Raw genomic sequence first — 15,891 nt, forward strand, 5'->3', positions numbered from 1 at the left:
CAGAGGAGGGCAACCTAAGGCACAGCCACTATGGATCCCTGCCCCATTTAAAAAAGAAAGGGGGAGATGTGGGGCTCGGGGCAAAGAGGTTACTAAGTCAAAAAGATGGCGACTAACAGTCAAAGTCATTGGGGTACCTGTGGTGTGCAAGATGGCGGCCAAGGACAGAGCCCTGGGCATGAACCAGGGCAGGGGTCAAGTCATTTCAAAGAAAGACTGGTCAGGGTCATTTCATTCACCTGCTCCTGGCCTACGGGAGGTGGCTTCCACAGTCGTGCTCCTAGTAATTGGCTACTAGTTCCCCCCTCCTGGAATTTCTGGGATTCCTGGCCTGAGGCTATTTGTTACCCTATATAAGAAACTGAACTTTCCAAATAAATCAGAACTGTTTAGACAGAAAAAAAAAGTATTTACACTTCCTTGAACATGCTCTCAAAGGAACAGATATTGGCACAATTAAAAAGACTGTAAGCAAAACATTTTTATCAATATTTCTGAGGAACTGAACATTGATTTTATGAATATTCTGAGCTCTTAAATGATGAGCTTTATTTAACCTGATGAAATGGCGGATTCAATACCTACTTCAATCTGTTTCTCTACATTACTAGTATATTGCATCCAACACTCTCTGAAAAGCTGCATCTCAACTTAGTAGCTTTTTGATATTGGGCAATCTCATGTACACTTGTTTTAATATGAACATGAATATAAACATTGAACTATGTTTAATCCAGACAAAAGATGGATTCCCAATGAAACTGTTGGACATGTGTAGAGAATAGGATGCTGGACTGTCTGACATAGTCTGTACCAACAATGTTGGGGTACACTTAAATAAGAGACTGACAGAAATATGATTCCTTATGAAGGACTACACTATTGTAGTAAAATGGGGAAAATCTGTCAGGGGGTGGGAGCTTATGGGGCAGAATCCCAGTCTATACAAAATTGTACCACATAATTCAAAATTCAAAATAAAAATATATTTAAAAAATTAAACTATCTTGAAATGATCACTGACTACTTATTCTTCTAAATAGTTTGGATCTAAAACAAGCCTTTTCTGAAGTGGAAATATGTTTCAGAAATAGCACTACAGTTAGCTTCCTTCCTTCCTTCCTTCCTTCCTTCCTTCCTTCCTTCCTTTCTGCCTTCCTTTATTGTGTAATAGGATGTCGCAGTGGGACAGTGTTTCCTGCACGGATGGAAGCTCAGTGTGGCAGTGGGACAGGAAAGGAACAGCAGGAATGATAACAATTGTGAAACATGAGGATTAGCATTTGATGACTACATTATCAAGTGAAGAAGAGCTATCAAGGATGATTCTGCAAACTTGTTACATTCCTTTCTGGACACCAGAAGGCTTTTAAAAATATATATCTATTTAAACGGGTATATATCTATTTAAATGTGTATATACACATACAGAATACATTTAAGATACAATATTATATAGTACTAAATACTATATATATGCCTTAGATGTATATAAATGTCTTATATTTCAGACTCTTGAATATTTCCATATATACTCAAAATAGCAGATGTTTCATAGAAGCTGTAACTAAGAGAATTTACAATAGAAAGAATAACAACAACAACAGAGCTGTCAGACTCTAAGAACAGCTTTTGCCTAATGCACAAGGAAACCACCTTATCCCAAGAAGCAGGAGGTGGATCTTGGATAGTGTTTCAACATGTATGCTGTGGGAAAGTCTGCAGGCAGAGTTAACAGATTCAACCAGTAATGACTTCCAGCTTTCTACACCTAGACACTAAAAAAATTTTGCTTTTTCTGCTTTTAAATATTTATGCATTCAGACTGATCCTATTGAACAACATAAATGAAAGAGAAGGAAATGTTACAAAAAAAGCTTTGCAAAAGAAAATCGCAATGAGGAGTTACAAAGTGCATCTTAGGTAAAGAATTTCCCAGTTTTTATTTTTCAGTCATACCTGTCCTCACTAAGCAAGTGCTAAAAACTCACATAAAAAAGAGCAAGAGTGGAAATACAAAAGCAGTTAGTAGCAATTAGTCTAATCAAAAGTCTTTTGAGCTAAAAGAAAAATCAATCATTTACTCTGAGAAGCTGTCAGTCTAAGATGTGACTGTGGGAAGGAACATAGGATTTAGTCACAACATTGGTTTTTACATCTGCAATTTCATTGCATTAAACTTCAACATGGTTTTCCATACACGGGACATAAACAGGCAATTCACCAGAAAAGACATAATCTGGCTGACATGGAGAAATTTCTATTTTCCACTAGGAAACTGTTTCATTTTCTTATAAAAAAAAATAGCACTGACTTCTTGAGAACGGATAGGTGATGTAAATTCTTTCACGTGTGTTAGAGGGCATTTTAGCTACATGGCTCTTAGAACTAAGACTCCACTTATTGAAATGTTTCATAATAGAGATAAGGTTTAAATTTTAAAACTGCCTATCATAATATTATCTACAATGCAGGAAAAATGAAAGCCACCCAAACATTCAACTGTAAGATGTATTTGGACAAATTTATTTAGTTTGAATTACATTTATAATGATGGGGAAATGTTCAGGCTTCTATATTAACTTGAGAAGAAATTGAGCACACATAATTTTCTTATTTCAGCATTTTTTAAATCATATTTTAAAATTGGGAGAAGGAAAATACAACATAGTAATGGTTTATGCCATGTTAGTATTTTTTCTGCTTTTAAATGTTTGCAATTAGCATTATTTTTAAATTATACATTTTGGAAATTGTACCTGTTCAGAATAAAAATGATCTTTTGGACTAATGTTATAAACTATTATAATGCTTAAAAGCTGCTATTTTGCACAATATTCCACGGTAGCATATTCTTTGTATTTGTTAGCTCTATGAATTAAGAAAAAACGTAGTATCAGTTTTCTCCAACCCCATACCTTCAGATTATCTGGCAGTTCTGATCGTCCAGCATACCCAGGGTTCATGGTTATAAAGACAGCACATGTGGGGTCAAGCTTCAGTTCAGTTCCTTCAAATACTAGTAATTCAACACCTGCATTAATACCTGTGGGTCATCGGGAATGAAATGAGTTAGCAATACACATTTAAATGAGACATGTGCCATTTATTACCTCACATATTTCTTCTATTTTCACATAATGCAAAGACAGACTAGTTCATTACCTCTCTGGATAGTAAGGATTTGTTGAGCAACCACAGAAAGCACTTCTAAATCAATTCTGTTAAACTCATCAAAGCAAGCCCAGGCTCCACAAGATAAAAGTCCCTGAGAGAAAAAAGAACAATGAAATTTTTCAATGTTATCTGATCCAGTATTCCATTGAAATGTTGCATTTTTTACCTGGTATTTTATGGAGTTAATATCCTACCAAGGAAATTGTGTATTTACCCTTATCTTTAAAGACAGCTTATTTTTCACTACCAATTCATTATTCTATATGAGCAAAGAATTTATTCAATTGAAAAAAATCCCTCTCCTTTTTTTTTTTTTTTGCTTTCCATATATTCTTTTGGTATCTGGATGCTCATATGTAATTTGGAAGCCTTTTACTTTTTATTTACAAGTTGATTTTACTTGTTTCTTCTGAATTAGTTCAATTGACTGGGTTAGAAAAATCCTCTATGTAAGATGACTTATGCAGCCAATGAGGCTGCTCTGTGGTCTGAGCAGATGAATAGTCAACTATTGTAATTTAAGGCCCAGTTTCAATCATAATGCAGAGCTATCTAACAAGGATTAGCCATCTGGCCATAAGAAAAAACTAACACTCAGGCAAGAACAGCTCTGTCCAAATTCAGATTTACTTTTTTAAGAATATCAAACAATTCATCATATACTGATTGGGCATACAGTCTATAGATTATGCATATGTTTCATGGAGATCTTGTTATGTGCCTGGGATGTTACTTGGCACTACATATTTATGTATGGTTTGATGAATCAACCTGCTTGAGAGACTGAAAGAGAGAAAGCTCTCATCCATTGATTCGCACCCTCCAATGTTCATGAGGGTCATTCAGGGATGGTCCTAGGCCGAAGTCCAGATGCAGCAACTCATTACACACCCTGCACATGAGCTGCAGGAATCTAGCTATTGGAGCCAGCAACATTGCCTTCCAGGGCCTACACTGACAGGTAGATGGAGTCAAGAAGCAAAGGCAGTGTGTTGAACATAGTGAGTCCAGAATGGAATGCAGGCATCCTAAGTGTCATCTTTAGTGCTAAGCTGAACATGCATCTCTGTATATGTCTTTTATCAGGAAAACAAGCTAGAACACAAGTTACTAGTTAAGGCCACCCAGCAATTAGTGCCTGACAATATTTTTACACAGTGCATTCTACTGAACCATACTAGACTGAACACGAATTCCATGCATGTTAGAAAGAAAAAAAAAACACCACAACAGTACACTTTCATTATTCGGACTTTGTCCATGACTTTGGTTTCCAACAGATTACAGAATAAATGAATTTTGAATGTTTATGAAGCCACATAATCAGGCAGCTATACAGATTGTGAGGCTCTTGATAGAAATAATCATGCCTTTTTCACTTTGTATCCCTTTGCTTTTTTAAACATTTAGTAATACATCACCTATTTAAACCATGTATAGGGTCTTTCAATTTTGCTGTTTGTTTCTTAAATAATAATCATAGCAAGATTGTATGTTATCACACAGAATGAATTAAAATGTTAATTGCTCATTTAAATGATTTTTGTAGTTTACTCACTATTATTTTGACTTTTTAAAGTTACTCAAATTGATTCAGCATCACGAATGCAGTTTTCTACAAGTTCAAATCAAATACAAAACAGCCAAGTCCATTTCAATTAGAACCCATTTTATTGCGCTAGGTAGGATTCATGTTCCTTTTGTTAGTGCATTTTTAAAATGTTAATCTTTCTAGAAAATTTTTGGGAATGTATTGCAGATTATTTAATATACACCTTAAAAACTATAGAAAATTACATAGATAAATATAACCATAATAACAAATAGATCATTCTGTGTTTAACTGCTGTACTTAACACTTTCAGGAAAAACAGGCTTTAGCAACAAGCTGCTCAAGTGACCACATGTCTATCGGTTTCTAGGCAGAGGTTAAGCTGCTTTCATGGCACATTTTGGACTCTGTTACAGAGCCATAAAGGTGAAAATCTGACTTAGAATAAGAAAAAAAAAACACAAAAAATATGACTAGGATTTAAAGATCACTGAAAAGAATGAGAATATATTCATAAAAGTAAATTATTGGTGGTGCAGTACTTAAAGCCTCCACTTGGGATGTTCACATTTTGCATTGGAGTCTTAACTCCACTTCTGACACCGGCTCCTGGCAATGCACCTGAAGACAGGAGATGAAGGCTCCAGGGGTTGAGTCCCTGCCATCCACATGGGAGACCCAGATAGAGTTCTGGGACTCCAGCCCATGATCTGGCCCTGTCCTAGCTGCGGGGGCAATTGGAAAGTGTGCCAAAGTTTGGAAGATCCTCCCATCAGGCTTTCTCATCTCTCCCACTTTCTCTGTCACACTGCTTCTCAGATATATAAATTAATAAGTCTTTGAAAAAATAAGACAGAGACATAATAAATTGTAGGTAACTAAGACCGGTAGGTAAAAGAAATCTTTAGGCTCCTACAGCTTTTACTCAGTGTAGAAGTTCTGAAGCTTTAATCTGTCGCAGTATGTTTTAAGAGCTCCCTTCACTCCAATCAGTGATAATGGGCACCCTTAGCAGGAATTGGAGAGGTGGACAGAGCTGCTCCGCACATAAGCTTTTGATGTCACATCACTTCCCTTGAGAATTGCTAAGACAGTGTTTTAGATTTTTTTACCTTTACTTAAGCCACAGTGGAGTTTCAAAAACTTGCCATCAAGTTTTCTTTATAAATAATCTTTCTCTCTGATCAACTATTCTATTGTAAAAAAAAAATGAGGAATAAATTCAAACCTTAAAGAATTTCCCTAAAGCCAAGTAATCTAACCCATCAGAGCAGTTGAAAACAACACATTGTTTGGCTACAGCTTTGGCTAAGTCCTTGGTGGTTTCAGTTTTTCCAGTGCCAGCTGGACCTTCAGGTGCTCCTCCAAGGTGCAGATGAAGGGCTCCAAACAAGGTTCTGAAACAGAACACAGAAACCATCTTTATAATGACATTCCTCTCATGTAGATACATTTAAACTGACAGTCAGAATTTGCCACTTCCTATGTATTGACTTCTTCCTGCCCACTAACTTCTGACAGGCTTCAGCACTATATTATCTTGAACTTGTATATGTTTGTAAATAGCTATTTATATGACAAGTTTAGAACAATTCATGTTTGAAATCCAAGGGTAACTTCTGGCCAATATGAAAAATTCAGCTGATCCTGAGTCACCCAACCCCCTTACTGCATGAACAAAAACAAAGCAATAACTGTGAAATACACAGCTTTTTTTTGTTGTTGTTCTTGAAGAATGGAAGGGAAATCACCACAACAAGAGGGGAATGCAAAGTGCAAGGTAATGAGGTCTTCAGCCGCAGAGACCCATCTTGTTTTAGTATCTGCACATAAACACAAGGGGATTTATGCCCTCATAGAAAAAGAAAACATGTTCTTAGAACTGAGCAGGGCATAGAGTTGCAATGGCTCCTTCTGTATAAATCTAAAATCCATGATGTGTTGTCTTGGTTCAAACTAGAAGCAAAATTTATTCTTGTACTACAGGAAAGAGACAAAGAAAAATTCCAAACACAGAAGTGACAAGGCAGCCTAGTCTTCATGCAGGACCTATGGGATGTTACATGAATTAAATTACAAAATTCATCACATATGAATCCAGATTAAGAAATTAGTATTAAATGTGTTTTTTCCTTTTTGGACCAGGAAAAACAGTAAAGCTCTCATCAGTGATAACAGTGAAACTGTTCCACATTCATATGGATACCCTAACAACTGACAACATACAAGACCACATTGGTAAAGGATCACTACTAAAATGAGTTCACAGTTAAAAGCAGAAATCAAACTTGAGTCAGATTAGCAGTGGCAAAGGAGATGGACTGGGGGTGGCAGCATAAATGACATCCCGTTCTCCAAGGGATCCTGGTAGTTAAATGAGATTTTAAATTTAAAAAGGCAAAGGCAAGGGAAGTGTGTGTGTGTGTGTGAGAGAGAGAGAGAGAGAGACAGACAAAGAAATATTAGTTTCACAACAGACAACTCACATTACTAGCAACAGAAATCTAATCACAGAATTTGGAAAACTCAGATTACACATAAGGAAGCAGAATTGTACATTAGGCAAATAAATTTTCAGATACAGGGATTGCATGTAAGAAGAGTTAAGAGTCAAAGAAGAAAAAAGGAAGACATTTGAGAAAAGCCACAATTTAAATGGCAATTTAATAGCACAGAAATTTTCCATATTGAAGAGATGCATTCAAAAAGTCCCAAGCAGGCAAGAATTAATCTATACCTAGTAACACAACCAATGTAAGAGAAAAATCTTAAAAACTACAGCAGCAAAAAATAACAATATCTATAAAAGAATAATTGGCAAAGCAATAAATATCAGAGGAGTATTACCTTTGGAAGACAGAGGGAAAATTATTTCTCATTTACTATTCTATGTTTAGGTAATCCTTCATTTAATAATTGAGCTTAGGCCAATAAAAAAGGCAATATAAAGATGAAGATTGATAGAACTCATTGTTTGCAGAGCCTCAATGCACTAGTAAAAGAAATTGACTAGTAAGGAGAAAATTAAACCAGAAGTAATATAAAATAAGAAACAACAGTGAGCAAAGATGATGATAAAATCTGGGGCAAACCTATATATATAGAGAGAGTGAGTGTGTATACACACACACATATACATACTAGTCATAAATATGTAGCACTATATTAAATACTTTTTTTGTATCTCAAAATTTTACCTAAAGTCGTAGATGAGGACAAGAAACGGCAGATAATCTTATAAAACTGATTTGTTGTGTCATCTACATTTGATGGAAAGACAATAAATGAGTTTCCAAAAGTGATGGCTTCTTTGAAAATAGCTATTGGAGCGTTGCATATTTTTGCCTCTTTCTCTGTGGTAGACAGAAAGCAGCACCTCTTCCGTCCCCAAGCTAAATGGGGCAGTCCTAAAAGAACTACTTGTAAGAGCTTGGCCTGCCATGCACAGTCCTGGAGTCCTTGGAAAACCAGAACTGAGAAATGACTCACAACCTAAACTATTTAAAGTAGAAAGAGTTTATGGAATTGCTAATGGCAGAGTGGGAAAAAAGACAACAGTATGAGGGATTTTCACCTACAAATGCTTACTGTTTGAACAAATCCAGATCCATCTCACAGGGAGCTAGGTTTGAGTCATACTGAATGAGTCTGTGCAGGAAGCCCAACCAAAATCAGAAGACCCCCAACAGAGGGCTTGTATTTAGCAGATCTTAGTCAGAGGCTGAAGTGGAAGTCACCAGCATCCAGAGAGACATTTTTCTACCAGTCAGAGAATCCAGTGTCGGGGAAAACTCCTAAAGTCCCAAACATTCCTTGCAAGGTCTGACAGACCTAGGCTTGCACCACCGCTGACAGTACTAGACAACTAAAAGTGTCACATATACACCTAGATCTTCCTTTTCTTCTCATTTCCCTCATCATCCCCAGTGCTTTGTGCACCAAAGATGAACTCTGAATGAATGTCAATGACACGGCAGAAAAGGTCAGAAGGTTGAGTACATCTGTATTGTCAAATGTAGACTCTGAGCCTGAGGCCGACTTAGCCTAAGGAGGAGAGATTTATGCTGAATGAAAGACATTAACTTTGTTATTAGACGTAAGTGAACATTCACTATCTGCAAAATACGACACTATCCATTAACATATTAGAGTGAGCAGAAGCTAAGAAGGCTAAATTTGACAGAATACATTTTCTTATTATTTTTCATGGGACTGTTCCATAGGCACAGGAATTCCTACCGCCCATCTCCTTCCCATTCCTCCCCAATCATAATAGAATAAATTAAAAAAAAAACCTAAAGTGGCTTTCTGCATAAATTATGAAACAAGTATATTCCATAAATTACTTAAGTAAATAGTTTTAATAAAGAAGTTAAAAACAAACTTTCTATTCGACAATAACTTGGAATATAAAAGAAAGGCAGTTGGAGTTAAAATAGTGAGAATCCTTTCTTTATTCAGAAAGAGGATAGAGGTACGCATGCATTTGATTTAATCAAATAAACAATTTAAAATGTTTAAGGAAATAGACAAGAATTCCATGTCATAATCCTATAGTGTTCATCTTCCCCCCAAAAATGAACAAAGATAATTCAATCATGTAAAAATAAGAGAAAAAAACAAAAAAAATTAAAGTTTTGAGAACAGAAATTACAAAACACAATGTCTTAAGTAAGTCCAAATAATCAACTCATCACATTATATGTAAACGGATTTATTTCTCTAGTAGTAAGATACCTCATCCTTCACTGTTTTCATGGGGCTCAATCCCCTCATTACAAAATTCTGCCTCATTACAACATTTCCATCCTGATCTAAGGTTAACAAATTCAGCAGATCTCTCACTGAACTCCAGTCCCTTTTGGACACATGTACCTATATAATCTACCATTCACCTCTCTATTTCACTCAAACTTCTGATTTGCCCTTTTCCATGTGACTAACATCTGAACACAGATGATCTGTTCTGCTACAAGTATTACCAGAAAACATGTTTTACAGCTAACCATTAGTGCTTCTTGAGTAGATAAATAAAATTTACTTATTTTTCCATTATACCCAAATGCTGGACCTACATGTCCTATGTCACTGAACCAATAATGACTTCATCTGGCTACAGGGTACCAATAAGCAATAATACTAATGTCAGATTTTATGAAGCAACTTCAAATGATTGGGCCTTTCCTTACATTATGTAACTGGCACAATTTCAGAACATACACCAGAACTACTGTGTTGCTCTTGTCATTAATCTTGAACTGTTTTTCCCTGATCCATTTTGCATTCAGTATATAATACTCCTGCCAGGCATTGGAGGAGTAAACAGGCATTAATTACGATCTTCTGTCTGAATGGCATCTGTATTTTATATAAAATAAGTGAACACCCTTGAAATTCACCAAAAGTATTTACAATTTTAATAATTTTCTAGGAACAAAAATAATTTTAAAATGTTTTCTTCAGTTTATGTGAATTTAATACATTTTATTAATTTCCTGCTTCGTGTCAGGAAATGTATTGTATTGGGAACAGGAGAATAACTAGGATGCAATTTTTTTCCAGAAAAAGAATGCAATAAAGAACATAAGACATGTTAAAGCAAATTTGTTTGGGAAGTAAACTGGCAGATGACAGATCTCAATTCTCTCTTCCTCTCTCCCCAATTCTCTATGTGTGTATTCCTGTGTCTTTCTTTCTAAATAAATAAATAAATATTTCAATAACTGTTTATAATCCAGTGCCATGAGACATCAGATGTGATGGAAATCATACTGGAAAAAATCCTAACACAGGTGAAAATGTCAGAGAATAGCACTTATAAATATTGCTGTTCTAAAAATTAAGTAAAAGTTCATATTACCATCTTGACTAGAAAGGGAAGAAAATTTTTCTTGGAAAATGAGACCACATACTGAGTTGAGAAATAAAATGGCATCAATGGACTTATTATATTCTTCCTCATATGATGTATTTGTGCTTAATATATTATAGAAACATTAAGCAGTTATCAGGGCAGAGCTGTCCAAGTGAACAAGAACAAAGTGTTGAGTGGAATCCTCTTATTCGTCCTCTCATAGTAGATGTGTCAGCCACACGAAGAAAGCTTCTATGAAAATTTCCATTGTTTTTGTCCAGCCAGCTCACACCTAGGAGGTCAAATGCTCGCTTGAATGGAAACTGTGTTTGGAGTGGGTGGAGTCACTGTGAGATTCTTGCCTCTCATTTGAAAACAGGTGAGCTGAGGCCACTGATCTGCCTATCAGACCCAGCTCTTTAACTACTCAGAAAGTGTGCTTAGCAGTAAGAAGAAAATTAGTATTTGTCTTGAGGCTAGATACATCCTTCTATCCAGATTATATATTAGAGCTCTAAATTGAGGTTCAGATCCTTGCTAGGTTATTCATATTCTAAACCTTGTTTTTCATTGGCTTTAGCTTTCTGGGAACTCTAGAAAGAATACTATAAACTCTGAATGCCTAACTCATATTTAAGGAACATTTCTAACTAAATAAATAAAACCAATCCACAACAGGAACAATACTTTCTTCAACCAATGGTACTAGCATAACTACATATCCACATACAAAAAATGAATCTCAGACAAAATTCAAAATGAATCACTAGCTTAACTGTAAAACACAAAATGATAAAACATCTAGAAGACAACATAAAAGAAAATCTAAGCAAATTTGGGTTTGATCATGGCCTTTTACACATAACACCAACAAATCATCCATGAAAGGAAAATTAAAACTGGACTTAACAGAAAAAAATTTCTACCCCAGAAAAGACATTATTGAGAATGATAATATAATCTATAGATTGAGAGAAAATATTATTAGAAAAAGTGTATCTAGAATATACACGAAAACTCTTAAAACTCAGCGTTAGGGGGAAAAAACAACCCAATTACAAGTCAGGCAAAAGATATGAGACAGGAAACATACCTCAGTGATGGAAATATTAGTAGGAAAATAGGTATGAGAAGAAATTGAACATCATATTCCATTAGGCAGTTGCAAAACAAACTGAATTATAACTGTGTATCTTTTAAAAATGGCTACAGTCTAGAACACTGATGACACCCAGAATGTGGAGCAATGAGCTATCATTCATTGCTAGGGGGAATGCAAACGCTACAGTCATGTCGGATACAGTCCGGGAGTATTCAAAGAGTTAAACAGACTGACTGTGTGATCTAGCAATCATGCTTCTTGGGCACTTACACATAAGTTAAAACTAACACCCACAAAAAACCTGCACACAATTATTGGAGCCATTTGATTCACAATCAGCAAAACTTGGAAGGTATCCTTCAACAGGTAAATGTATTGATAAGCTGTGTTTTTTTCCTTACAAAACAGTATTATGCAGCAATAAAAATGAAATGTGCCATCACACTTCTAAAATAAATACAAGATCCTTTAATGCACATTCCTATGTGAAAAAATAACCTATGACTCCAAGTATTTGACACTCCAGAAAATGCAAAACTGTAGTGACAAAAAATGATCAGTGGCTGTCAGGTGGAGGGAAAGAGGAATGAATAAGTAATGTGTGGGACATTTTTATGGGCATGAAACTATTCTGTGTCATACTGTAATAGTGGATGCATGACAATGCATTTGTCAAAACCCACAAAATAATACAACATAAAATGGACCTTGCTATAAACTATGGACTTTGGTTAATATTGTATCAACATTAGTTTATCAATGCTAACTGAAGTACCATACTAATAAAAAGGCATTAACAGTAGCAGAACATAGAAAAGGATGGTTTTGGAAATTTTCCTGTACTCACTGTATCTTTTTTTGGGGTGGGGGAATTGCTTCAAAAATATTTTTTTTCATAAAGACAATAGGATGTAAAATAAATCCACATCATTTTCCCATACTTGAGAACACTAGGAGCCTGAGAGGAAGAAGCCAACAGAAAGAGAGAAACTGGAAACACACCTGAGAGAATGACAGGACTATGAACGAACAGCAGCATATACATTTACGACAAGGAAAATATCTTTAAGTACATCAGCAGTAGGTGTGGAGTGCACATTATCTCCACTAAGTCCAAAAATGAACAGTTTTACCTGTAGCATCGATCAGTGAGCGGAGTAATAACCAGCCTAGGGGAATTACCCAGGTATTCATATCCGTATCTCAAACCAGCATTGATCATCTTTGTTTCTAAGTGACTATTCTAGGATAAATCAGATAAAATGAAGTGAAACAAAAATCTTAGATTCTGTGAAATCTCAACTTCTAAAATAAATAGTACTGTCTTGAAAATTCATCTATTGGGTATTATTTGATTGGAAGAATTCGATATTCACTTTCCACAGATAAACAAGTCAAGTCACTGGACTCACTTTTCTCCCATAGAATATTTTAGCACTTGTCTTATCTTTCTCATGTTTCCAGTAAATTTTTTTTTTTTTGCTATTTTACAAACTGGAAAATTGAAATCTATAAGAGTAAGTAACTTGCCCAAGCCTGTGTATCTGTTGAGGAAAGAAGATTCTGGCATTTAAAACAATGATTCAATCATATAAGTTTCTAAAACTAGGCATACACCTGTCCTTCAGATGGTTTTCCAAGATGCTGGTTCTCATCTCTCCTCTTCTCCTTCCCCATAAATGTTCATGAAATTCTGTTCAACGAGAACTTCTGAATCAGATCTGTCCATATTCGACACATGCAATCTTGTCCAGTTTACCGTTTCTTCCCTTCCTGACTTTTCCATCGTGATTCTCATCACCATCCATCGACAGGCCCTAACAAACTTCCGTCCTGAATACACTTTTGAGTTCTCCAACCACCCAACAAGAAAAAGCTTTAATGGCTAATTAGACTAAAAACTTTGATTCCTGCATTCTTCAGATGCCTCTGGAATCTAGAAACACAATTTCAAACTAATAAATACCAATGCTTTGTATACTCACCAAGTATAATGCCTTACATTATTTTTTGATAATGACTCATAATTTTTGCACATATATGTACATAGGGAAACAATACATTTGGCTATATACAAGGAGATTGTATATAGAGAGACAAGAAGATTACATGCATACATTGTATCTATATCTATCTATCCATCTATCTATGGAAAAAGCGAGGGGGGGGGTGGGAGAGAGAGAAAGTTGTCAAATCCCTTATTCTTCAATCTAGAGAAATACTCACTAGATACATTAAGTTATCATGAAAAAAAATCCCTTTTTGGTTACTGCTAATAACCCCCCTTCAGAGTAAGTCAGCACAAATTAAAAAGCTATGAGTTGAAATTGCTATGTAATAACATTCAGTGATATCACTTACTTGCCAGTAGTACCTAAGCTGACTTAACCATTCAAAGGCAGAGTCATCACTAACTTTTTTCTTTACAAGTGTTGCAAGCACATCTCTAGCATGGACATCCAATACCACAAGCGCTCCTAGGGTAACACGATTCTGCTTGGATAATTTGCCACGGACCAAAGTGACAATATCATCAATCTGCTTGTTGCATTTTTCCAGGTACTTCTCAAGAGCCTGAAAGAAAATTAGATATCTTACTCAAACTAATCAGAATCATTTTGAACAAAAAGTAGTTTGGACTAGAAAGTTTACACAATAACTACTCTGCATTTTAATCATAATTTATCACATGAAACACTCTTGAAATGATCACATATGGTGAATACGTATTTATATTCCTTCTCTATTTTCTGTGGCTCCACTGGACCTATCCTATTACCGCATCTCCAGAGCAACACGAAGGAGAGACTATGGGATATAACCATAGCCAATCATAGCAGCATCCTACAGAGACTGAGGGAGAAAAGTGCTTTTCCCTAGGTTTGGAACACTGTGGGTTTTGCCAGTCTGAAGCTTCTGCAGGCCACCTCTATCTGCAGGATAAATCCTGCCACACACTGCTAGAGAAGACAAGCAACAAAAAGGGAACAGCAAAGAGGCCCCGAGTCCTAATGCTGTCTGCCCTGCTTCTGAACCCATCCATCTTTCTAGTTTTCTTGCATGATTTTTCTTTCTAAAATGTTTTTTTTTTTTTTTCATTTTAGCTATCAAAGGAAGACAGAAGCGGAGAGGAAGAGACAAAGACATCTTCCATCCACTAATTCATTCTGCAAATGCCTGCAATAGCCAGAGCATGACTCATTTGCTAATAATTTGTTTCTTAAGAAGGAAAAAATGAACTTCTGTCTCACCTATGTGTAATAATGTAAGCATTTTTTAATTCTTGGAGCCAGTTAGCGAATCTTTGTGGACTGATTGCATATCTTAGTAGAACAGTTTTGATCCAAGAACAGAAATTTTATCTACTGTGGCATCTCAGCTTCCTCACCATTAACACTCAGGATCCCTATGCACCTTACCAGTTCCCATATTCTGACACAGAACAGCAGTGACACAAAGTAAAAAATTTACCAGCTGGATCTAACATGGCAAATTTCATGTCCATAAGAATTAGTATTAACGCTAGAAAAACTTTTTCTATACTAGAAAAACATATTTAGAACTAAAATTTAATTTAATACTGAGATACACTGAGTTTCTTAGAAACAAGGTTAAGTCAACGAAATTTTTCATGAGCTAAATTGAAAAAAAATCATATTGTTGATGGCATTTTTGACATTTGTAAAGCATACTTATGATAAGCTAGTGAATCTGAATGTAACCACATTATACTCGATCCCAGACAAGGTTTAGATGCTCCCATATCCACCAAGAAACACAGACTGAAAGTCACATTCATGTAATACAATATCCTAAGCTCTGTGACAGAAGGAATTCTTTCTTGTGTCTTAGAGCTCCTGTAATGCTTTGCACTGGCCAGTTTTACAAAGAACACTCACTGGAACACCGGTGGAAACACAGATCCTGAGGTGCACAGGCTTTCTCCAAGTGTGAGGTTAGCATGATGCCATCTTAGTTTGGGGATCTGCCAGCAACAGAAGCAACCAGTATTCTACATGCTTCTAACAGTCCTTCTGTTGCTTAAACACACTTACTTTCAGATAACGCACACCCACTTAATTAGGAGGACATTACACACATAGACTAACGAAGCATATCCTAGCCTCCCATGGAAGAACCACATGCTGGATTTTTAAAAATCCACCAAATGTTGTGTCCCTTATACTGCTGCCATATTTGAACAGC

General features: G+C 35.8%; 1 protein-coding gene across 1 annotated transcript in view; it reads right to left on the minus strand.

The window, feature by feature from the left end:
- The window catches only part of DNAH7 (dynein axonemal heavy chain 7), a 231,955-nt gene that overhangs the window by 138,681 nt on the left and 77,383 nt on the right, over nucleotides 1-15,891 (minus strand). The window contains exons 22-26 of the mRNA XM_040971902.1: nucleotides 14,047-14,259; nucleotides 12,819-12,928; nucleotides 5,958-6,126; nucleotides 3,166-3,268; nucleotides 2,919-3,046 (exon numbers count right to left, since the gene is read on the minus strand). Coding sequence (XP_040827836.1) covers nucleotides 2,919-3,046; nucleotides 3,166-3,268; nucleotides 5,958-6,126; nucleotides 12,819-12,928; nucleotides 14,047-14,259 — 723 coding nt within the window. The remainder of the gene's footprint in view (nucleotides 1-2,918; nucleotides 3,047-3,165; nucleotides 3,269-5,957; nucleotides 6,127-12,818; nucleotides 12,929-14,046; nucleotides 14,260-15,891) is intronic.

Source organism: Ochotona curzoniae, unplaced genomic scaffold (assembly GCF_017591425.1).
Source record: "Ochotona curzoniae isolate NIBS_2020 unplaced genomic scaffold, NIBS_Ocur_1.0 contig_2210, whole genome shotgun sequence".
Classification (NCBI taxonomy): domain Eukaryota; kingdom Metazoa; phylum Chordata; class Mammalia; order Lagomorpha; family Ochotonidae; genus Ochotona; species Ochotona curzoniae.